Source organism: Pecten maximus, chromosome 2 (genome assembly GCF_902652985.1).
Source record: "Pecten maximus chromosome 2, xPecMax1.1, whole genome shotgun sequence".
Classification (NCBI taxonomy): domain Eukaryota; kingdom Metazoa; phylum Mollusca; class Bivalvia; order Pectinida; family Pectinidae; genus Pecten; species Pecten maximus.
In genome coordinates, this window is record NC_047016.1 from 43,060,485 (window position 1) to 43,085,406 (window position 24,922).

At 35.6% G+C, this 24,922-nt stretch overlaps 1 protein-coding gene across 1 annotated transcript in view; it reads right to left on the bottom strand.

The window, feature by feature from the left end:
* Window positions 1-1,923: 1,923 nt before the first annotated feature.
* Window positions 1,924-24,922, bottom strand: part of LOC117322170 (INO80 complex subunit D-like) — a 30,445-nt gene continuing 7,446 nt past the window's right edge. The window contains exons 6-11 of the mRNA XM_033876943.1: window positions 23,255-23,358; window positions 22,413-22,546; window positions 17,176-17,344; window positions 14,491-14,769; window positions 13,926-14,039; window positions 1,924-10,826 (exon numbers count right to left, since the gene is read on the bottom strand). Of these exons, the coding sequence (XP_033732834.1) occupies window positions 9,589-10,826; window positions 13,926-14,039; window positions 14,491-14,769; window positions 17,176-17,344; window positions 22,413-22,546; window positions 23,255-23,358 (2,038 nt within the window). The 3' untranslated portion in view covers window positions 1,924-9,588. The remainder of the gene's footprint in view (window positions 10,827-13,925; window positions 14,040-14,490; window positions 14,770-17,175; window positions 17,345-22,412; window positions 22,547-23,254; window positions 23,359-24,922) is intronic.

Below are 24,922 nucleotides of genomic sequence, written 5' to 3' on the forward strand. Positions count from 1 at the left end.
TGACCTGCATTTGACATTGTCTTTCCGTCATAACATTTGATATTTATGTTTTTATTCAATGATGTCAATTAATTGAACCAGATTAATCATAATATCCATAGAAGATGAAATTGACAATCATGATGAGTTCATGTCCAATGCTATACCAAAACCTATTATTGTGTTACATGTGCTTGCAGTAATTAGAGCCTAGCTGTGATAACTTAGCTCTGGAAGATGGACAGATGATTTCTGACAGATGGATGTCTGTCGGAGAGCAGTGTAGGCAGGGTATGAATTTTCTAACTCGAACCTGGTTCTGGATATTTATAATCTGCCATTGAACAAGAGTTGTCAGAAGACAACATAGCTTGCCGAGTGGGTTGAAATTCAGAATTATTCTTTTTAAAGTGGGCCAAGTTCGGGCATATGTCCGTCAGTTCACACATTATCTTGTTCGGGCTCTAATCTCTACATTGCTTGATACTGGAACTTCATATTTGGGACACCTAAGTTAGGCAGTGTAACAAAAGTAGGTCACTCTGACCTTTGACTTACATCAAATCAAACGTTTCTCCTCCATTACTTGTCACTGGAGCTTCATACTTGAGGTATACATGTAGGTTCACTAGATTTATAAGCACGAAGAGTGCAGTTTCCTCACCGAGGTTGCAAGTTCTAAGAATCTTTTAAATGGTCAAGAAAGTTGTCAAGAGTTCAAATTGCTGGCTACCTTTCTAATATTTCAACTGCCATCATTTGCAAAAGTTTTTTGCTGTAACAGACTTTAGGAATTGAAAGCAATGGAAATGAAAACCACAAGTTATATTACGAAAATGAAACTGCAACAATATATTACTCTCTGCCACTAAATACTTTACTCAATATCTGTCAATATGCATCAGTTATATTAATGTTTAATTTATTTCTCGTTTATAGATCATTTTGTACTTTAATGTATTTGTTTACTTATATCTGCTTCTGTATACTTATCAGTCTTTGCACATTTACTTTTAAAGATATGAAAATTGCAAAAAGTGTTCAAATCTGATAACAAATGGAAACAGAATTTCATTATTCTTTTAAGTTTTCAATATATCACTTCATGCCACAGTTGTTTGTTTATTGTTGTTATTTTTGTTATGAAAACATTAAATTTACCCAACATAGGCAAAATGGCGGGGCTAAAAATGTCAGAAATATTCATGTTCATCTTCTGTTTTAACCATGCTGCCTTTCTCAACTAAATGAATTTTCATATTACTCAACCGAAAAGTCATTTTAACTAAAAGGCAAGTCATTTACGTACAGCTTGATTGTACAATAAACTAAATTTTTACCAATGGGAAGCCTCTGAAAATGTGCTTCCATAGTAATGGTTCTGGAAACACTCGATGTGTCAAATTATAGGCATTGATAAGTTACAACACTTGACCAAGTTGAAATATAACTGATCCAAGTACTAATGAGCTATGGGTTATAACACTTAACCTGTGTATAGTAACCTGGTTACCATGGCAACCAATATTTTTTTTAAAAATAAAAGAAGAAATCTTGAAATCACATCTATGCATGCTCTCTAACATTGCTGTGCAGCTTAATTGAAATCGGTTTTCCAAGTATAGATGTTTGCACAAGGTGACACACAGACAGATATCCTGTGTGGCAGCTCTGGTAACATGTTGATTTTTGTGTGAATTAAAATTGAAAACTTAATTTTTGTGCTGGTGTACAACATATTGCATATACCATGTGTACCTATATCTGGTATCGTTTCTATACACTGATGCTGGTAAATGACAAGTAGTTTTGTTATGAAGTCTAGTTTGAACATGCTGATGAAGACACACTTGTAACCAGACTAAGCGCTGCAGTAGTAACGCTCATTTTTCTTTAAAAAGAACTACTGAAAAAAGAAATTACATTCAGTTTTTTTATTAAGCCTTTTTTCTCTTGTTTTTTTTTTTTTTTTTTTTAAATAATTATGTCTAAACATAATTAATAATATATAAGAACACAATGAATTTCTCATGGGTTCTATACAATTACATGACAATAGAAAACTGCAACAACTTTCAGACACACCCATAACACAAATAGTATCCATTAAAATGTGATGATGTATATATCTCAAAATTTATAGTGATCTACATGTCCCAGATAATTAGTCCTACTGCTTAGTTTTAAAGAATAATAAAGCAAATTATAATTAGACAAAAAAGGTAATTATTATAATGTACAGTGATTAAGCATAAAGTACAAAAATGTGAAAGAACAATTATAATAGTCATTTTGTTTTAGCATTATGTTGATTAGGCAATAAACATCACATAATGAATAGCCAACATTTAGTCTTATACTCTTAGCCACTGGAGGATCAAAATGGCTCAATTAAAAACCCTTTGCAGGATATTCAAATATCGAAGATTCTTTATCCAGGACAACAAGAGCTGGGGTTCATTTAAATTTTGAGATATATACATCCACAACATTATTATAATCATAGCTAACATTTAATGGGGATGAGATGAAATGGCTGTATTTTCAAATAACAAGCAAACATTTCTTGAATAAAAATTCAGCATAATTATTATTACAATAATTAATATTGATTATTTACCTTAGTTATATTCCATAATGAGGTAATGATATGTATAGTAAACGAATTAAAAAAAACGTCTTTTTTAATATAATATATGAAGAAATACTGTACACACTATACTTATAATAATTATAAAACAGACACTCTTGAGATCATTTTTTCTATCATAAATGTAACACTGGGAAAACATCAAGACGACAGAATGCCGTTGATTAATATTTGTTCATTTTACAAACATGAAAGTCCAAAGTGAAATTTCGATGTACTTTTACAACATGGTTGCCGGTCAATAATTTAAAAACTACTGTTTATCTGAATGAATTTCAAAAGTGCAACTTGTTATTTTTTTCTCAGTGTTACTTCCTGTTGGTCTGAATTTAACGTATTTTTTGGCAGAAAGCACTTGTGAAATGTTGCAGGTTTATCAAAGTCTATAATTTCACTTTTCAGTGTTGGTGGTACATGTATTTCATATTAAGTAACAATATCTGAAACGTAATATATTGCTCCCAAACTTGAATACTGTTTGAAATGAAAATTTCTTAATGCCAATGTACTAGGGTTTAAACTTATTTAAATTATGTATCTTGATTGGTAGTGTTTCTAATTCCAGTAAACATGGATCCTAACATTTAACATAAAATGCTGCTTTAAATGCACCATATGGTATAGAATGGCAGAACTTTCATAACATGCTCTGTAAAAATACCAAATGGTTTTAAAGCAGCACCTTCTTTTGCAGTGTTGTTGCCATTTCAATATTCACAAAAAACAAGATCATAATAGTTTTGAAACTTTTCTTTCATAAAAAAGTATACATTTGACACAACAATACATAACACAAACAGTGGCAGGAGAAACAGGTTAGGATAAAAATTCTGTAACTTTACTAAAACAAAAACAAAATCTTTCAAAATTTCTAATATTTTCATTTTAAAATTCACGACTAGAATGAGGGTTTCACTTACAATTAAGTTTTAACCATTTACACTTTAGAGTAAAATATATACACTCTGAGTAAGTACATTAACAGATACCATCTACAACCATAAATTCCTTCAAAATATGCTGCCTGCTATCCCCCTTGTTTCTCCCAATACTCAAAATTTTGAGTTTAAACCAAATTTATTAAATATAATTTCATGATCTTTTTTTTTTAAATAGTACAAGACATTAGATTTATCTTAACTGATAGTTACATAAGTTATATGACACAGTAAAATATTGTTGACACGTGGCATAGTTGTTCTTTGTTCTTAAAAGGAAATAATCAGATTCATAATTGTCCTAATTCCAGCACATTTTCAGCACAACCAATCACTAGAATTATCTAACTAGTTCAGATAAAACGCATTTCTCACTCGATAAAACCATATAAAGCCATATATAGGTACAAATTGGCACGTATTATAGCTGTGTATAGAGTGATTTATTGTATGTATTGCTCGACTTATTCAACGGGAAATATGTGTAAATATTTTCATAAAATTTCATTTCTCAAGACAAGATCCTAACACTAAGGCTGATAACAAATTTCTATCTCAGTCTTCAAAAAAAAGTTGTGTGAACTAAAAAAAAAAAAAAAAAATCTGATTTCTTTTCATGATGGATAAAAACCCAAAATAACAAACCAACATCAACAGAATGGTTGGCATTCATACATCAAATGTTCCGACAAAACAAATTTTCTCATATTTTTTTTGATCTGATTCTGACCAGCACTACCTAAATTGCAATACATAAATTATAAGTCTGTCTAAAAATCTGCCTGAAAATATTCGGAGTATTTTCTACTCAATCATTTTAGTATCTGACAAAATTGAGAAAATTTCAAATGTTTACATTACTCATGCAAAGTTCCAATAACTAACCACAAATACTTAAAATGTTGTGGGGCATGTCGGTTATTTCCTTAAAGAATGTATAAAGTCAAACAGGTTTTACTCTGCATCAAATCATTCAAAATCTGATTGAGACATTTAGACGAAAACTATAACGATGCAGCAGTAAAATGAAATGGGTGTTTAAATGGCCAGCAACTGGTCCATGCTAAATAAACATAACACAGACCTGGATAGAAAATATTCCGATTGGAAGTTTCACAACTGACTATGAATATTGCACAAGGGAAGTCAGTTATTGACTGGGAAAGCACTGCATTAGACCATTAAACCACGGGGAATTTAACATATAACAAAAAACCATAGCAGCTGGACTCAATAGCCGCAAGTTCCACAACTAGAACTGTAAACCAATGGTTAACTGATAACCCCAGTGGCCCAACGCTTACAATGTACATTTAATGAGGAGTTCATATATACATCATGTATATTATATCGGTACATTTAATTGGTAGAAATCAGATAAGTTCATTAACCAACTTAAATAACACAAATGTTTACACAAATTAAGGAAAATATGGACAAGATGTATACCACTATAATTAGTTTCTCCTTCACTGAACCTTCGACCAAGCTTGAATCAAGTTTCTCCTTCACTGAACCTTCGACCAAGCTTGAATCAAGTTTCTCCTTCACTGAACCTTCGACCAAGCTTGAATCTAGCTTCTCCTTCACTGAACCTTCGACCAAGCTTGAATCAAGTTTCTCCTTCACTGAACCTTCGACCAAGCTTGAATCAAGTTTCTCCTTCACTGAACCTTCGACCAAGCTTGAATCAAGTTTCTCCTTCACTGAACCTTCGACCAAGCTTGAATCTAGCTTCTCCTTTACTGAACCTTCAACTAAGCTTGAATCAAGTTGATCAAGTTGAGCTATGGGCATTGAAACACAAAGCATGTGTATATTGATTGGGTCACCTTGGCACCATAACTTTTTCAAAAAACAAAGTGTATACACATCTCCATAATATGGTCCTTAACACTCATGTGTAGTTTCATGTGTAGAAGAGGTTATCCAGAAAAGACCTGTCAAAATGTTGTGTGTCAAGTCACCGGTTCTATTTACATACTTTTTTGTATACAGTATGTATAGTGATCAGGAAAGAATGACAACTAAAATTTTATGCTGAAAAAGGCACGTGTAGTTCCATAGATAAGAAATCAGTTCATTGAAGGAGTTGTCCAAGTGAATGGATGCCACTTCAAGGTATAAGCTCACTTGCCTTTCAGACTGGTGGGTTAAAAAGCACAAGTACAGTGAGGTTTAATGAAGAAATATGGGTAATAAACCAAAATCTATGTGACCTTATTAAGCTTCCTATAAGAAATGAAGATCTTTCCACAAAACAAATTAGGAGTTAATCCTGCAAATAAACTTGCATGAGACAGAAAGAAAAGATTTTTTGGCTGGAGCAGTATACAACAATGTTTTCTGTTACACAACTAAATGAGTGACTAAACAAAATTCTCATGCAAGTCTCAAAATTTATCAGATGGTAATAATGAACTTGAGGAGATAGATCACTTACCAATACAGATCACAATCGTATTAAGATCAAATTTATTTCAGGTACCTGTCATATAAAGAATGCTCAATATTGTATAAAACAACCTGTTTGTTTTTTTATCATTATAACATCACCTATAATCTATTTAGATTGTTACTCTATGATACCAAAGGTAATCTTTCAATGAAAGCTGGTGTTTAATTTTGATAAGTATACATGTACGGTACCAATATTTTCTTTAAATGTTAAGAGCATTTCCTTTCTATACACTGGGAAATGAAACAATGTATCTACCCTGTAATACACAACCAAGGGAATTGGGTTTGAAGTCTGATGCAGTGCTTATCCAATGAAAACATTCTCAAATTTCAATTACAACAGTTTAAAATTATAAAGTATCCAATTGAATGTTTTATAATATTCAAAATATTATTCAAACAAAGAAACTACTTAATTGTGTGAACAGTATAAAAAGGATGACATGACATCTATTGATGATAAAGAGTATTTGGTAGAAGATTTAACAAGTTAGACAGCTATATTAAGATCTTTACACAGTGGACAATAACTACATATGTATGAGACATGCAACATCTTTGAACTAAGCCTGTTATTGGATCCCTCCATAATCACAATGGACCCTCCCGGCCACAGAAGTGGACCCATACAATACTAGCTTGTAGGGGTAGGAAGGATATAAAACAGCAGTATACATGGCACAAATCAGATTATTTCCTTTATAAGGCTTATATTCCAGGCAGTGTTAATTTCACAGAATCAATGAGTACAAAAAATATGTAACACACCTGGGAGTCCAGAGACACCGTTATAGAACAATTCTCAACCAGGCAATTCAAATAAGTGTAATCAATGATTGCGAAGCTCACAAGTGGCAGCCAACGCAAAATATCAAACAGACAGGGTGTGGAATGTATGGAATTGTTGCATGGATTTAGATACTTTCCAAGTACTTAAAACTTTTAAAGTAGTTCTGATGAAGTGAAGTCCAAAACATGGTAAAATAATAAAAAAAATGTTTTCAATAATCATATACCGGTAAATATATATATATATATTTCCACCTTATTTTGACATAACATCATGATCACTCCTAGAGCTCTGACGAAGGTATGAACTTATATAATAATGAGCTTTAAATCTTTTCAAAAAATTTACCCAAAAAACTTTAAAAGTTTTGGGGTGGGATGTGGACACTTAAGGAACAGCATGGTACTGAAGTAATTAAATAATTGGATTGATTATCAAATTGATGTGAAATCAACACTGCCGGAGATCAAAACTGTATAAAGTATCTTGACCCAGTGGTGACGGGTTGACAACATTTACAATGAATGTCTCTCACAACACAATACATACATTGTTTTTTTCCCAGTTTCTCAGTAAAAGATAGACTTTGAAATGTTCTAAATATTAAAAGTAATCTAACAAGAAGTCTATGCATGGAATTTTTGTATATACTTGAAGTATAGAAATAGTACATTACCTCACTACATAATACAAGATATTTTTTTGATTACTGTACCCATATCATGTTACTCTGAAGACTGGTAAAATTTTTCATTACTTACGCATGTAGTTAAATCTTAATTGCTTATGGTACAAACACCATAATGGCTTTTGATTAAATGATTAAAGGAATGGTTGTTCGGAAGAAATATTATGTCATACTGTCTGTAACATACCTGAAAAAATATATCTGTTTGCATTAATGTACCAATATAGGCTATTCTGATTTTTATTTTTTTTAAATTTGCTGATAAACTGTAGATACAATAACAGAAAAGGGGGGCACTGTTTCCCAAACTTTAATACCTATCAGATCATAAATCTCCAATAGAACGATAGGCCAAAGGTCTAAATAATGTAGACCTACTTTTAATATACGACATATTGCCTCCCATTGGTAAACTCGTGCCCCAAAGTTACAGTGAACAGTAAAAGGTAAAAAAATGTAGGTGTTGATGACCTAGTGTTCGTATAACACTGCCTCACCTGGTAAACCCATCCCTTATGTTTAGAGTACTAATGGTAAGTAGGGTGTAACTTACAGCCTTGACAAGTGAACACAATGCAATCCTTATAGCTCACTTACCTTGAACAAAGAAACCCCACGTTATTCAAATAGAGAATATTATTTTACGATCACCAACCACAGAAATCAAGACTATGCTTTGTAAGCGATAGATTCTGGTACTATGTTAATTACAATGGTCTTGTTTATGACCAAAGCTTTTGATTCTACTTGTATGGACTTAGGAAAAACATTAAATGACATCTATGACTTGTATGCAAGGTTGATATAAATGGCCGCATGATTTGTCTTTAAATTTTCTGGAGAATTTTATAGCCTAATATTGAACTGCTGCCTATAAATATGAGTGAGAGAATCAAAACAAGTATGTATATCAAGCGGAGAGAAACCACATTCAACATAATTCTTGAAAACCTTCACAAGAGACTGGGATATATATATAAGATATATTGTTTTATAAAATGCTACATTAACATTTAACACAAAATCCAACATGGCAATTTCACCAAATGTGCGCGATTTTTGATTGTTGATGACCTGCCACGATAAGATTCAATATAAAGTCCCTTCAGCACCTGTACTTACATGTTAACATGTAAACATTGTATTAACAAATTTTGATAAAAAAATCAGATCTCTGCTTCTGTCCTACAAAAAAATCCAGAACAACACCAGCAACTGTCAGCTAAATTCAGAGAACTATATACTTAAATCACAACTTCACTATAACTATATTAATAAAAATTTGACACAAAGAATAACAAACATGCATACATCATATAACATGTAACCGATAATCAAAAGACAAATTAGAATATTTTGAATTCAAACAATACCAAATTAAGGAATCACTACAATATAACCTCTGTTGATACACAATACAATGTTAAATACATACTACACGTACTGTCCTTACTCTAGAAACATTTCTGTTCATAAACAGAAAGACCAAAGTTTCGTGTTTGTGCGTAGAAAACGTGGTTAATTTTGAAAAAAGTGAATATGTCATGTTTAGAAGATTTAGAATTATGGATTATAATTGCTTCTTCACATGCTTGAATGATTACTTACAATTAGAATTCACACATCATATTCACAGATTTGAAAATGTTACTTTGTAGAGAAAAAGTTTGTAACTTTGCATGTTTTGATTAATTATAATTAAAGCTTCTTTATTTGCAAACTTTGTGTTACTGCCTGACAAAACCTCTAAAACATTAAAAATGGAAATTAATTCTATGGTTTCCTCACATAATCCGACACAAACAGAAAAACGAATGCTGTTTAACAACAATTAAAACAAAACACACAGCCTGAAACTTATATATATCAGAAATATCAGTTAATCTATAGTATAAATTTGATATCTTTCTCTGAATTTAGCTCAATTAATGTGCATGATGTCTCAAAGACTAAACTATATCAAAGTTCTATCAATTACTTTCTCAATATATATTTCTCAAACACACTCACACTTTACCAGCAAACTCTCCTCTAAAACTGTAACACAACATGTACTTGAGCAGAATTGTTGAGTCATTATCTGCTAGGAGCCCTTTCCTGTTGATGCACTAAAAGGAGGCGACAGTCTACTGAACCCGGGTCGGACCTGCTGACCCTCGTACACTGCCTGAGATGGTGGTGCCGCAGGCCGGACACCGGTCTGTGAGGAATGTGGTGACCCCATCACTTGATGGTACTGTTGTGTCATATCCTGTTTCAGCTCACTGGGTATGACACGCGGGGAGCCCACACCGAACTTTAGACTGGCTGCTATGTCATTAACATGCTGAAAAGACCCTGTATTGTGTAGAGGGAAACCATTCTGGAAGCTGATCACATTGGCCAGATTTGCTGGCCAAGTGGTAGTGATGTGACCGCCAGGGTGGGAAGTCTGTTGGGGGGAGGAACTAATTTGATGTCCTTTATCTGATGTGACCATTACATTCTGAAGGTTGTCAATGCCAAGATGATTACCCACAGAGTTCATATTGGGCATGCGGATATTGGACACATTGGACACGGACACAATTTGCTGTAGAGGTATATTGGGAATGTTCCCTGGTATGGATTCACGGGACTGTTGCTGTAGAAACACCTGTTGTTGTTGTTGTTGCTGATGAGAATTGGACTGCCCTGGCATTACCTGTCCTGCAGTGAAATTTGGCAGTGTATTCTGATGATGACTTATAAATGACTGAGGCAGGTTTGCCACCATAGGTGCCCCTTGTAGTTCCATAGATGGATGTGGGAACCGTTGTTGTTGCTGGCTGGCATTCTGTGTGTTTACAACAGCAGCAGCAGCATTTAATGCTACCAATCCTTCCCTGTTATTAACTAATGTTCGACGGTCCACCTTGGGGTTAAAGCCCGAGGCCTGGTACATACCAGTAGAACTACTAACTGTCACCCTAACCCCAGCCTGGCTAGACCCTGCATTTCTGTTCACCATCACCACATTATCAGGTAGTGTCCGGTTCATGTCGTGATCATTGATACCACTATCGAGTGATATTCCATTGCACAATTCCCCAGTTGCTGTAGTTGCAGCAGGGGTAGGAGGTGTAGGAGCAGCATTGTTTGAAGTTGCCATGTTGTTCACAGGAGTCCCAAGCAGCGATGCTGCAATCTGTTTAAGTTGTTCATCATCTAACTCCATACCCCCATTGGTGAGTTTCTCTATAGCCTGCTGAGCCACACTGATGTCAATGTTGGCTTCTGCAATGTGGCGTTCCAACTCGGCCACATCCTCATGAGTAGGCATCATCACGTCACCATTTTTACCTACAATATACAAACTTCAAGCTACAACAAACATGTAAACCTAATTTGCTACAATAACATCAGCTTTCCTATTAAAGATGCTTCATCTCCAAACAAGAGATCCCAGAGGGATCTTGGCGCCCACCATTGAATGATCTTTATAGGTTCTATGTCAGATTGATCTTCTCTCTATTTTTCCCTTCCTTTTACTAATCTGTGCAAATTGAGATATCCCTCCAGTACTTTTCAAACAAGGGAATCCTAGCTATATAAGAAATTTGAGATTTAACGATAATGGCTGTTTGTTTGCCAGGTTGTTTTCAGGACAGACTGGTCCAAAAATGCAATACAAGGGACCAAGGGGAACCTACATATGAAATTTGAGAAAGATCCCTTCAGTACTTTGAGAAATAGAGATAACAAACTTAAATTGTCAAAATCCAAGATGGCGGTCTGTCTGCCATATTGTTTTCCAATTGATCTCAAAATGCAATAAGCATAATGAGGCACCAAGGGGAACCTCCATATGAAATTTGAGAAAGATCCCTTCAGTACTTTCTCAGAAATAGCGATAACAAACTTCAGTTGTCAAAATCCAAGATGGCTGCTTGTCGGCCATGTTGTTTTCAGATTGGTCTCAAAACGCAATATGCATAACTAGGCACCAAGGGAAACTTACATATGAAATTTGAGAAAGATCCCTTAAATAATTTCTCAGAAATAGTGATAACAAACTTCAATTGTCAAATCCAAGATGGCTGCCTGTCGGCCATGTTGTTTTCCGATTGGTCTCAAAACGCAATATGCATAACTAGGCACCAAGGGGAACCTACATATGAAATTTGAGAAAGATCCCTTCAGTACTTTCTGAGAAATAGCGATAACAAACTTCAATTGTCAAAATCCAAGATGGCTGCCTGTCGGCCATGTTATTTTCAGATTGGTCTCAAAATGCAATATGCATAACCAGGCACCGAGGGGAACCTACATATGAAATTTGAGAAAGATCCCTTCAGTACTTTCTCAGAAATAGCGATAACAAACTTCAATTGTCAAAATCCAAGATGGCTGCCTGTCGGCCATGTTGTTTTCCGATCGGTCTCAAAACTCAATATGCATAACTAGGCACCAAGGGGAACCTACATATGAAATTGGAGAAAGATCCATTCAGTACTTTCTGAGAAATAGCGATAACAAACTTCAATTGTCAAAATCCAAGATGGCTGCCTGTCGGCCATGTTATTTTCAGATTGGTCTCAAAATGCAATATGCATAACTAGGCACCAAGGGGAACCTTCATATGAAATTTGAGAAAGATCCCTTCAGTACTTTCTGAGAAATAGCGATAACAAACTTCAATTGTCAAAATCCAAGATGGCTGCCTGTCGGCCATGTTGTTATCCAATTGGTCTCAAAATGCAATATGCATAACTAGGCACCAAGGGGAACCTTCATATGAAATTTGAGAAAGATCCTTTCAGTACTTTCTCAGAAATAGCGATAACAAACTTCAATTGTCAAAATCCAAGATGGCTGCCTGTCGGCGATGTTGTTTTCCGATTGGTCTCAAAATGCAATATGCATAACTAAAAAAGTAATCATATATGATAATTTGTGAAATATCCCTCCAGTACTTTTCAAGAAATAGTGATAACAAGCTTCAATTCTCAAAATCTAAGAAGGCTGCCTGTCAGCTATTTTGTTTTCCCAATCAGACTGAAAGTTGAATGGGCACAAATAGGGTCCAAGGGAAACCTACAAGTGAAATTTAAGAAATATCCTTAAGTACTTTTCAAGGAACAGCAATAACAAACAATACAAAATGGCCATGTGTTGGCCATTTTGTTTTCAGATATGTCTTAAAATTGATCATACACAACTAGCTATTTAGGAACTAAGGAGAATGTATATATAAAATTTTAGAAAGATCCAAGAAATTGGAAAAAGTGATAAACAAAAAGTGTTGAAGGACAGAAGGAAAGCTGACGTGACACCAAACAATGAACAGTTGTACATCCAATCTTTTGATGGTAGGCTTAATGAGAGGAAATTTATTTTAGAAATTTATAGCTGCTTAGTTTAAATTTGAAATTCACAACCACAATGGTTCCATTTCATATTGATTTTAGAATTAAGCAAATTAACCTGACCAACTACTTTCTAGATATGTTTATTCTCCATCTGATTTCCCAAAGGAAACACTTAAAATTAGCAAACATATTTATTGGATTTAAGCTAATGGTCCCAATTTCAATGACAACAATATCTTTTTTTACCTTATAATCATACTGAGTTAAGGAAACTTTCAGTAGTGTTCTAATATTGATTGATAAATTTGAAATGTTTTCATCACAAATGAATGAAAGCTGATAAAAATTATTGAGAAATGTTCAGAAGTTGGTGTTGTGAACATCTATCAAGTTCATCTATTTAAAGCTTAAAGATTGTTCTATTTCATTTGAAAGCCAACAGTGTGATCACATCTGCTATTTAAATATCACACCTATCAGAACAAACACTAAAGCACCAGTCCATCCATCAAACAACCCAAATGATCTGTTAATTAACAATCACTTCATAATCTAGTTCTTATCTAAATTATCCATGAATTTTTCAAGTTTGTTGACAAGTCGGTAACCCTGTGTTTGCATCTGGGTCTCAGCAAAGTCATAATAAACGTTTGATACACCTAGATGAGGTTATTATTTACATTTGAGAAACCTGCTTTGAAGGCAGGCACCAGTGGTTGTAAAATCGCATCAGCTTAACCAATTATCATGTCTACATCTATCGGAACTTAGTGCAGAAACAGATCAGCTTTTAATTTAGAATCATAATGGAAATTTTGGTACAGAAACAAATTTTAATGGCGATATAATGTATTTGATTTTAATGATCATTGATTGTAATCAATTAAAATCTATCATCTCAATAGGATAGCCATAATTGATTGACAACCAACTATATTTGACAATCAGTCCATCACTAGTTATTGAATGGAACGATGTGTGCAGATGATGTAACTACAGATCTGACATCCACTCAGTTAACCCTCAATATATTGCCTTTGACATAAAAATGTTCCTGAAAATAATCATGACATTCAATTACCGATTTTACCTGAAAACAGATCAAACGTTTCATCAGGAATTTTGTTGAACACATCTTGGAAGTCTGTTTCTTCAAGTAAGCGAGATGCCTGCTCAAGGGGTAATTCTAGGCCTTTTTCCATATCTGAAAGATATAAAATATTCATGATTATATATATCTATTATTCAACATTCTAAATATTACTCCAACATACTTTTAAACTTACCTGTCCAATAAAGACTCTTGAACTTAGGTTTCCCCAAATATTTATGACAGTATAGAACCTTTTTTTTTAAACAATGCATTGTGCACAAGCTGAAGCAAAGAAAATCAATGTGTAAGGATGAGTTGAGGATTGAAATTGATCTAGGGATTGATATTTTGTAAATTATAATTTATGTTTTGCGAGCAATTGATATCAGCATTCTATTGAGAGGCATGGATATTCATCAATGACAGTAAATTTCATGTCCATCTAAATACTAAACATTTAAAACTACATCTGTGTGGATGTTTTGTTTGATATCAGTATTCCTCATCTGATACCCTTATTGATCAGAGTCCAGATGACCAAAGAAACAGCTTAGATTTTTACCTAATGCACTGAGGGCAGCCTCTGGCAGCTCGGTCAGACTTGGTCTGTCCGATGTTTCCTTTGGCAATGGTGATTCCACAGATTCTACAGTTTTACTGACTTCTGTACTATCCTCTGCCGCTTTGTCTGGCTGTGCATCAGACTCGGACACTTCGTTAAACATCTCCGTCTCCGAGCCAGTCTGACTCAAATCCGGATTGGACATTCCTGACATGTCTGCATCAGAAGTGTTTCCTTTTTCCTCAGGATCTAACAGACTAGTATCAATCGCAGGCATTTCTACAAAGGTAAAAATGATCAATGATAGATTGACAATTCACAAAACATTGTGTTTTTGCAATAACATCTTATTGATGTATTTATGAAATTGCCAGAATTTGATATCCTGCTTAACTATAGAATATATTGTCTTTCCTCCAATGATTCAGGCAGAAATTATTATCACAATAACATTATTTTGCATACATACAACAATCTCTGCTTTTAACAGATATTCAGTCAGCTGGTACTAGTATATATTTCTCTGCCCTTTAACCTAATTTAAAATCAAAAGGTCCTTGTTTCTGACTTTCAAGAAATTAGACCCCTTGAATAATAATTAAAGCGTCAAGGACATTAAAATTTTCCTTTTGCAAATTTCATCCCCATAATCCCAAGAACCTATCAGCCAAGGCCAAATATTATAATTAAAGGTCTTTCAGAAATCAGAAGTCTGCAAGTGTTTTAACGAATTTGACCTTTGTGACATTGATTATGTGTCAAGGTCATTCCTTTTCGCAAACTATATGGGGCTTCATCCAAGGAACCTACCAACCAAATATCATGATTCTAGAGCTTTTGGTTTTTGAAAAGAAATCACTGAATGTTTCAACAAAGACCATACTTGAATATGAATCAAGGTAAATTCTTTTCAGTAATTCTCACAAAATAGCGATAACAAGGACTGTTTTTGGATGGACAGACCATAGACCATGGACATACAGTTGTCAGTATAATGTGACCGAGTGAGGTGTCCTTGTTAATATCATGAATGTGGTAGCACTATATATAAAGACAACATCAGTAATGCTATCACAAGGAGGCAACTATACACACACATCATACATATATATATATATATATATATATATATATATATCTCCCACACAGGGGAGGCTATTCTTAAATTAAAATATCTGCTGATAGGACATTTAATAATACAAAACAAAACCAAACAAACTCGGTACCCCTTCATCCCAGGATGCTACTGGCCCAGTATCATCAATCCAGGCCTCTTGGTTAATGAAAAGCTACCATTTTTTTGGACTATTTCTTCTTTTCAAATCTGGAGATGCTTTATACAGGCTTAATCTAATAACAAAATCTGACCAATATAAGAGGTATTGTATATGTAGAATCCAAAGGAATGCATCAGTAATTAAGTAAGGCATCATATAGGTGTCAGCCTTAGATCGTATCACAACATCATGTGCATTCTGTTACATTGTACAACTACAGCAAGAATGCTTTATTTGTGGGAATCCTTTCCTTTGCATCAGATTATGGATTGAAAATCTTATATCTTGATTTCTTTGTATTAGATTCTAGATTAAAATTAAGAATATTTATATAAAGTTTTCTGATTGATCCATACGGCAGATATATTTCTCATCACTTTTGGAGGCTTGATGGGCCACCTTATCCGTGATATTCTTTAGAATACAAAATTACGTAATTCCTTTAATTATCTTCTATAACTACTTAGATATACAGATGTACTGATGAGAAAAATCTCCAGTTGGGGAAATTCTGTAAGAAACAAAGTACTACCAAGTTCATAATTTATGTGTGTAGTAGTTCACCTACTTTTTCTTTTTTCTTTTTTTTCTTTTAAATCTAAAATCTTCTCTAGATTAGAAATAACCATATCTGACCAATATAAGAGCTACTGTACATGTACAATCGAAAAGAATGCATCAGTAATTAAGTAAGGCATCATATAGGTATCAGCCTTAGATCGTATCACAACATCATGTGCATCCTATTACAATAATTCCTTTAATTATCTTCTATAACAACATATACAGATGTACTGATGAGAAAAATCTCCAGTTGGGGAAATTTTGCAAGAACCAAAGTACTACCTAGTTCATAATTCATGTGTATAGTAGTTCATCTTATAAGTTGTGGATGATACATAGTGCTATACAGAGCCTCTGACGTCAACCAGTTATAGAAGGTAGAATATAATATTTGGAAACCTGGCTTCGCGAGTTGCTCCTTTTTTTATTAGCTTATTTTAAGAACAGTTAGAATACCATATCTTTTATCTAGTATTGACAGAATATACCTGTCATACCAGTTGGTTTAGATGGTAGAGACAGTTTTTTTTTAGCTGTTATAGGTCACCTCCTTTATATAGATATTTCACTGGGAAATGTAAATGTAAACGTCTAGTGATTTTTTACATTTTTTTTTCAAAAACTTTTCTTGATTAGAAATAACCATATCTGACCAATATAAGAGGTACTGTATATGTAGAATCCAAAGGAATGCATCAGTAATAAAGTAAGGCATCATATAGGTATCAGCCTTAGATCGTATCACAACATCATGTGCATTCTGTTACATTGTACAACTACAGCAAGGATTCTTTATTCATGCGATTCCTTTCCTTTGCATCAGATTATGCACTACAAATCTTACCTGTCAAACCAGTTGGTTCAGATGGTGGAGACGGTTTTTGGGGACGGATATTTTTCCTCTGATTCTTCTTCTTTTTGCCTTTCTTTGGCGGTCGCGTTAGTGCAGATGGCTTTGTCTTTTTTCTTGGCCGCTTTGGTTTAAATTCAGCATCTCCATCCAAATATGTGTCCTGTACATTAACAGTAACAATTTACATGACATATATATACAAATTTCTAATAAATGTTCCCTGTCGAAACAAGATCAAGAACTCTGTTTAGAAATTTTCACATTCCTTGTGTTTAAATATAATAATTGGAGAATCCTATTTCTATTTTATTTTTATTTTCAAAAGTTCTCTTATTTTGAAGGTTATAGCAATGTTTCACCATTTTTAAATATGTCCTTGTTTATAAGTAAAATATAGTTACATATAGTAAAAACATGATTTTTTATGCTATCGTTCAAATAACAAGAGGCCCAAAGGGCCTTAACGGTCACCTGAGATTTGAAATATTTCCGCCAACTAAATTGACCCTTTTTGGCCCCACCCATCAGTCCTAATGGGGTCAGTCTATGAAGAGTATTTGATTCTAACATATCTGAGAGTAGAGAAGAAGATTTTTGAAATTTCAGTCAATTTGACCCTTTTTGGCCCCGCCCACCAGCCCCTGGGGGTCAACCAGGGCCAACATGTACATAACATCAAACTCTAATCCCATGATGATAATTTGAACCAAGTTAGAATGAATTCCAATAGAAATCCAACAAATAATAGTCAAAAATGTGATTTCCCTATATAAACTATAGTAAAGTTTACCCCCTCCCCAGGGGCAAACGTGAGACCCCAGGGTCATGAAATTCACAATTTTGGTAAAGCACCTTAAGACCCTTCCATCTATGAAGAGTATTTGATTCTACCATATCTGAGAGTAGAGAAGAAGATTTTTGAAATTTCAGTCAATTTGACCCTTTTTGGCCCCGCCCACCAGCCCCTGGGGGTCAACCAGGGCCAACATGTACATACCATCAAACTGTCATCCCATGCTGATAATTTGAACCAAGTTAGAATGAATTCCAATAGAAATCCAACAAATAATAGTCAAAAATGTGATTTCCCTATATAAACTATAGTAAAGTTTACCCCCTCCCCAGGGGCAAATGTGAGACCCCAGGGTCATGAAATTCACAATTTTGGTAAAGCACCATAAGACCCTTTCATCTATGCAGAGTATTTGATTCTAACATATCTGAGAGTATAGAGAAAGATTTTTGAAATTTCAGTCAATTTGATCCTTTTTGGCCCCGCCCACCAGCCCCTGGGGGTCAACCAGGGCCAACATGTACATAACATCAAACTGTAATCCAATGCTGATAATTTGAACCAAGTTAGAATGAATTCCAATACAAATCCAACAACAAGGGCCCAATGGGCCCAAATCGCTCACCTGCAATGCAGTGATCTTTTCATATATGGATCCTGCAGTTATTTGAAAGCATGCTACAGGACCAATATAATGTCTCTCTGCACTTTGGCTTTTCACTAAAAGTCATTTAAAGATTTAAGCATACTTGATCGACGTGACCTTGAATGAAGGTCAAGGTCATTCATTTGAACAAACTTGGTAGCCCTTCACCCCAGCATGCTACAGACCCAATATCAACTCCCTGGGACTCTTGGTTATTGAGAAGAAGTTGTTTAAAGATTTTAGCCTTTTTGACCCCTGTGACCTTGAATGAAGGTCAAGGTCATTCATTTGAACAAACTTGGTAGCCCTTTACCCCAGCATGCTACAGACCCAATATCAACTCTCTGGGACTCTTGGTTATTGAGTAGAAGTCGTTTAAAGATTTAAGCCTTTTTGACTCCTGTGACCTTGAATGAAAGTCAAGGTCATTCATTTGAACAAACTTGGTAGCCCTTCACCCCAGCATGCTACAGGCCAAATATTAGGTCTCTGGGACTCTTGGTTATTGAGAAGAAGTCGTTTAAAGATTTTAGCCTTTTTGACTCCTGTGACCTTGAATGAAAGTCAAGGTCATTCATTTGAACAAACTTGGTAGCTCTTTACCCCAGCATGCTACAGGCCAAATATTAGGTCTCTGGGACTGTTGGTTATCGAGAAGAAGTCGTTTAAAGATTTTAGCCTTTTTGGCCCCTGTGACCTTGAATGAAGGTCAAGGCCATTCATTTGAACAAACTAGGTAGCCCTTCATCCCAGCATGCTACAGACCCAATATCAACTCCCTGGGACTGTTGGTTATTGAGAAGAAGTCGTTTGAAGATTTTAGCCTTTTTGACCCCTGTGACCTTGAATGAAGGTCAAGGTCATTCATTTGAACAAACTTGGTAGCCCTTCACCCCAGCATGCTACAGGCCAAATATTAGGTCTCTGGGACTCTTGGTTATTGAGAAGAAGTCGTTTAAAGATTTTAGCCTTTTTGACTCCTGTGACCTTGAATGAAAGTCAAGGTCATTCATTTGAACAAACTTGGTAGCCCTTCACCCCAGCATGCTACAGACCCAATATCAACTCCCTGGGACTCTTGGTTATTGAGAAGAAGTTGTTTAAAGATTTTAGCCTTTTTGACCCCTGTGACCTTGAATGAAGGTCAAGGTCATTCATTTGAACAAAATTGGTAGCCCTTTACCGCAGCATGCTACAGGCCAAATATTAGGTCTCTGGGACTCTTGGTTATTGAGAAGAAGTCGTTTAAAGATTTTAGCCTTTTTGACTCCTGTGACCTTGAATGACGGTCAAGATCATTCATTTGAACAAACTTGGTAGCCCTTCACCCGAGCATGCTACAGACCCAATATCAACTCCCTGGGACTCTTGGTTATTGAGAAGAAGTCGTTTAAAGATTTTAGCCTTTTTGACTCCTGTGACCTTGAATGAAAGTCAAGGTCATTCATTTGAACAAACTTGGGAGCCCTTCACCCCAGCATGCTACAGACCCAATATCAAGTCCTTGGGACTCTTGGTTATTGAGAAGAAGTCGTTTAAAGATTTTAGCCTTTTTGACTCCTGTGAACTTGAATGACGGTCAAGGTCATTCATTTGAACAAACTTGGTAGCCCTTCACCCGAGCATGCTACAGACCCAATATCAACTCCCTGGGACTCTTGGTTATTGAGAAGAAGTCGTTTAAAGATTTTAGCCTTTTTGACTCCTGTGACCTTGAATGAAAGTCAAGGTCATTCATTTGAACAAACTTGGGAGCCCTTCACCCCAGCATGCTACAGACCAAATATCAAGTCCTTGGGACTCTTGGTTATTGAGAAGAAGTCGTTTAAAGATTTTAGCCTTTTTGACTCCTGTGACCTTGAATGAAGGTCAAGGTCATTCATTTGAACAAACTTGGTAGCCCTTCGCCCCAGCATGCTACAGACCCAATATCAAGTCCCTGGGTCTTTTGGCTATTTAGAAGAAGTCGTCTAATTTTTTTTTAGCCTTTTTGACTCCTGTGACCTTGAATGAAAGTCAAGGTCATTCATTTGAACAAACTTGGTAGCCCTTTACCCCAGCATGCTACAGACCCAATATCAACTCCCTGGGACTGTTGGTTGTTGAGAAGAAGTCGTTTGAAGATTTTAGCCTTTTTGACTCCTGTGACCTTGAATGAAGGTCAAGGTCATTCATTTGAACAAACTTGGTAGCCCTTCACCCCAGCATGCTACAGGCCCAATATTAGGTCTCTAGGCCTTTTGGTTATTGAGAAGAAGTTGCTTTAATGGAAAGTTGACGCCGGACGGACGGCCGGACGGCCGGACGGCCGGACGGCCGGACGGACGACGGACGGACGACGGACGCCGCGCCACGGCATAAGCTCACTTGCCCTTCGGGCAGGTGAGCTAAAAAATAGTCAAAAATGTGATTTCCCTATATAAACTATAGTAAAGTTTACCCCCTACCCAGGAGCAAACGTGAGACCCCAGGGTCATGAAATTCACAATTTTGGTAAAGCACCTGAAGAGCCTTCCATCTATGAAGAGTATTTGATTCTAACATATCTGAGAGTAGAGAAGAAGATTTTTGAAATTTCAGTCAATTTGACCCTTTTTGGCCCCGCCCACCAGCCCCTGGGGGTCAACCAGGGCCAACATGTACATAACATCAAACTCTAATCCCGTGATGATAATTTGAACCAAGTTAGAATGAATTCCAATAGAAATCCAACAAATAATAGTCAAAAATGTGATTTCCCTATATAAACTATAGTAAAGTTTACCCCCTCCCCAGGGGCAAACGTGAGACCCCAGGGTCATGAAATTCACAATTTTGGTAAAGCACCTTAAGACCCTTCCATCTATTAAGAGTATTTGATTCTACCATATCTGAGAGTAGAGAAGAAGATTTTTGAAGTTTTAGTCAATTTGACCCTTTTTGGCCCCACCCCTCAGGCCCCTGGGGGCTGGGGACCATATAATTCACAATTTTGGTTGACCTTCAGCCATAGAAACTTTCTGCCAAATTTCATTGAATTTTGTTAAGTGGTTTTGGAGAAGAAGTCGAAAATGTAAAATGTTTACGGACGCACGACGGACGACGGACGACGGACGACGACGGACAAAAGGCGATTAGAATAGGTCACTTGAGACTTCGTCTCAGGTGACCTAAAAATTACAATAAACAAGAGGGCCATGGCCCTAAATGGTCATGTGACAATTGAACCATTATATAGAGAGGATCGAATACAGGTATCCATGTGATATGACCCTGTTCCTCTGCCCCAAAGGGTCAGACCTGCCTCATCTATAAAACGTATGATTGCCCTCTCCTAATGATGTTTCAAACCAAATTCGGTAAAAATCCACTCAAAGCTTTAAGGGTAGAGTTTTAAAGCATAATTGCAGCAAATTTTCCTATTTGGGGCCTCAACACTCAAGCCCCATTCATTGGTCACACCAGTCTCATTCATATAAAATATGATTGCCCTCCCTCAAGGATCTTTCACTCTACATTTGGCTGTAATCCACCAAGAGTTAAGAAGGAGGAGGGTTTTAAAGTAAATTTTCAGCAAAGTTCCCCTTTTTGAACCTCCCCCCTTTGTCCCCAGGGGTGAGACCACCCTTATTTATATGAAATATAATCGCCCTCCCCCAATGATATTTCACACCAAATTTGGAAGTAATCTTCTTTGGGGTTAAGGATGAGCAGCTTCTGAAAGTAAAAGTTTAACGGTAGACGACGATGGAGCATGATGGCTATAGGTCATCCTCACCCTTTTGGTCAGATGACCGCAAAAACACTTACAGCTTTGAGACCGTGCTCCATACAAAGAGGGAGTTCATGTTTGAAGTCATTGACAGGAACACAACACTGGGTGTTGTCAGCAAACTTAGCTGTGCAGTAGTCAAACAGTTGTTGATCAACATTGTACATAATGTCTGAAGGTATCAGTCAAGGGCAATTTATAATACGTTATTGATACAAACTTTTCAAAATCTACGACTTCATCCAGCATTTCCTTACGTCAACAAATAATCAATCCTGGAACTGTAGCATAGAATTCAAATCATATATATCTAAATTTAAAATATCACTTTATTATTTCTAATTGCAAAATGTGAAACCTGACTTTACCAACATCAAAAGGAAGCAGAGCAGTTGGTTGGATGTCAACATGCACTGGTGAACTTGCCTGACCACATTATCAAAGGGGGCTGACCATCAATGGGGCCTCAAACCATTCATCACAGGTTGTGATTCAGATTTTTTTATACTAATATTACAGTAAATAATTAAATCTTAATTGAATTTTATCAAATAACATCTGCCACACCCACGAAAACATCTGAAGCAAAAAGGCAGGTGTTAATATACTTGGTCACTACACTATGTACATGTGTCTAAATCATGATTCAGAATGATCAAAAACTGATAATACATTATTCAAAATCCTGAAATCAAGTTCATATTAAACAACATGCTGCACACCATCCTGATTGCTGCTGCAATAATTTTTTGCTTAAACAGTTCCCATCTGGCATAATATTATTGCTTTCCTAGCAAAATTCTTTGGAGCACTTGCACTAGATTTGTGGATTGATCTTGACTGGCTTTGGCTTTCTATGACAGATTAACTAAAAGGATACGTTTTAAACAGTGGTTGGCGTAGGGTAAAACATCATGTTCACACTGAACGTCATCATCATTCTTATGGCAGCATTGTCTTTCCAGTAGCCCCCTCATTTTGTATCTACAATCACAAAACCTAGTTAATCAGTGCAATTCATCAAAGGATTACAGAGAGTTATAACAAGACAGTGGAACGTCGTTAACTTGAACTCGGAAAACTCGAATACCCCACTTAACTTGAAGTACTTCATCAGTCCCGGCCGAATTCTCTCTTTATCCTAGTAAAAAAAACTTGGAAAACTCGAATTCGGAAAACTCGAAAAACTCGGATAATACGAAGTGAAATTTGGTCCCTAACAATAAAAATCCTACTTGAAATGATTGAATAACTCGAAGTATCATGTTTGTGTCCAACAACGATCGGTTGTAAACGACGACATTTTTTCAGCATCGAAATTCTGTTTGTATCGGCACTACAATTCTACCGATTATTATATGCGATTATAAGTGTTTCATAAATTCATGAAAGAAATTGTCGGTAGAATCTTATAACAATAACTGACAGTGATAAAAATTTCCTAAGGCGGTCGCCGATAATAGGGTGTACACACGATAGTCAACAATTCATCTACCCGCTCACTCAAGCGGAACTAATCTCTTGACACACCGGTAGATCTACTTGGTTGATGTTTTTACAGGTGTAGAAATGAAACAGTCACCGGTGCCTATTAAATCTGTAAACTGCTGAAACAATAGCGTAATTACTGCTGAGGTGTTCAGAGTATGACTGTAACGGTCAGTGCTGTCTATTAAATCGGATAAAACGCCAACTCAGTAACAGTAACATTTTATATGCACATGCGCAGTACCAACTTCCTGTGCTAATACACATGGAAATGGCGTGGTTGTCGGTAAAACGTAAGTTGGACTATCAAACAGTATTTTATATGTTGAATACAGGTAATGGTTCTGTTACGTTTTACATATAATCTGTGTTAAATTTAAACGGTTATTTGATATGACATTAATAAATTGTTATTCGGTTAAATTCCATTTTATCGTTATTCCTTTTGCAAACATGACATGAACATCAGATCGTTATTGAAATGACTAAGCGAAAGAAACTTTATCTAGACTGTATATCGGCAAAACTACACCAAACTACGAGTGACAGAACGAAATATTACATATTCATTTGTATTGACCATTCTTTACACTGAACTGATGAGCGACAGTGTGGAGTTATAATGATTATATAATGTTGACAAATATTGACCAAACTTTGCATCAAAAATGACAACTCGCTTAATTTGAACACTCGGATAACTCGAAGTCTCGTGGTCCCGTCGAGTTCGAGTTAACGAAGTTCCACTGTACCTACATTACATAGATTTTTCAGCAGTCATAGTTGCATGCAAGGCAAACACCGACCACAAAAATGTTACTGTATTAAATAAAGTAATGTTTTTCTATGAGTTATATTTCAAAGTGATCTTTTTATCTAATTATTTTTGACATCATTTGGGGATGGTTTTACTTAACATCTACAACATCACCATGAAAATTTCCTAATCAGTAACTTAAACATCAAGAAGCAGGTGTTTTTTTAACACTTTCATATCAGTACACGATATATGCATGATTATATGTCTCACCTGTCCTGCTTTGTCAGTGTTGTCTGTATA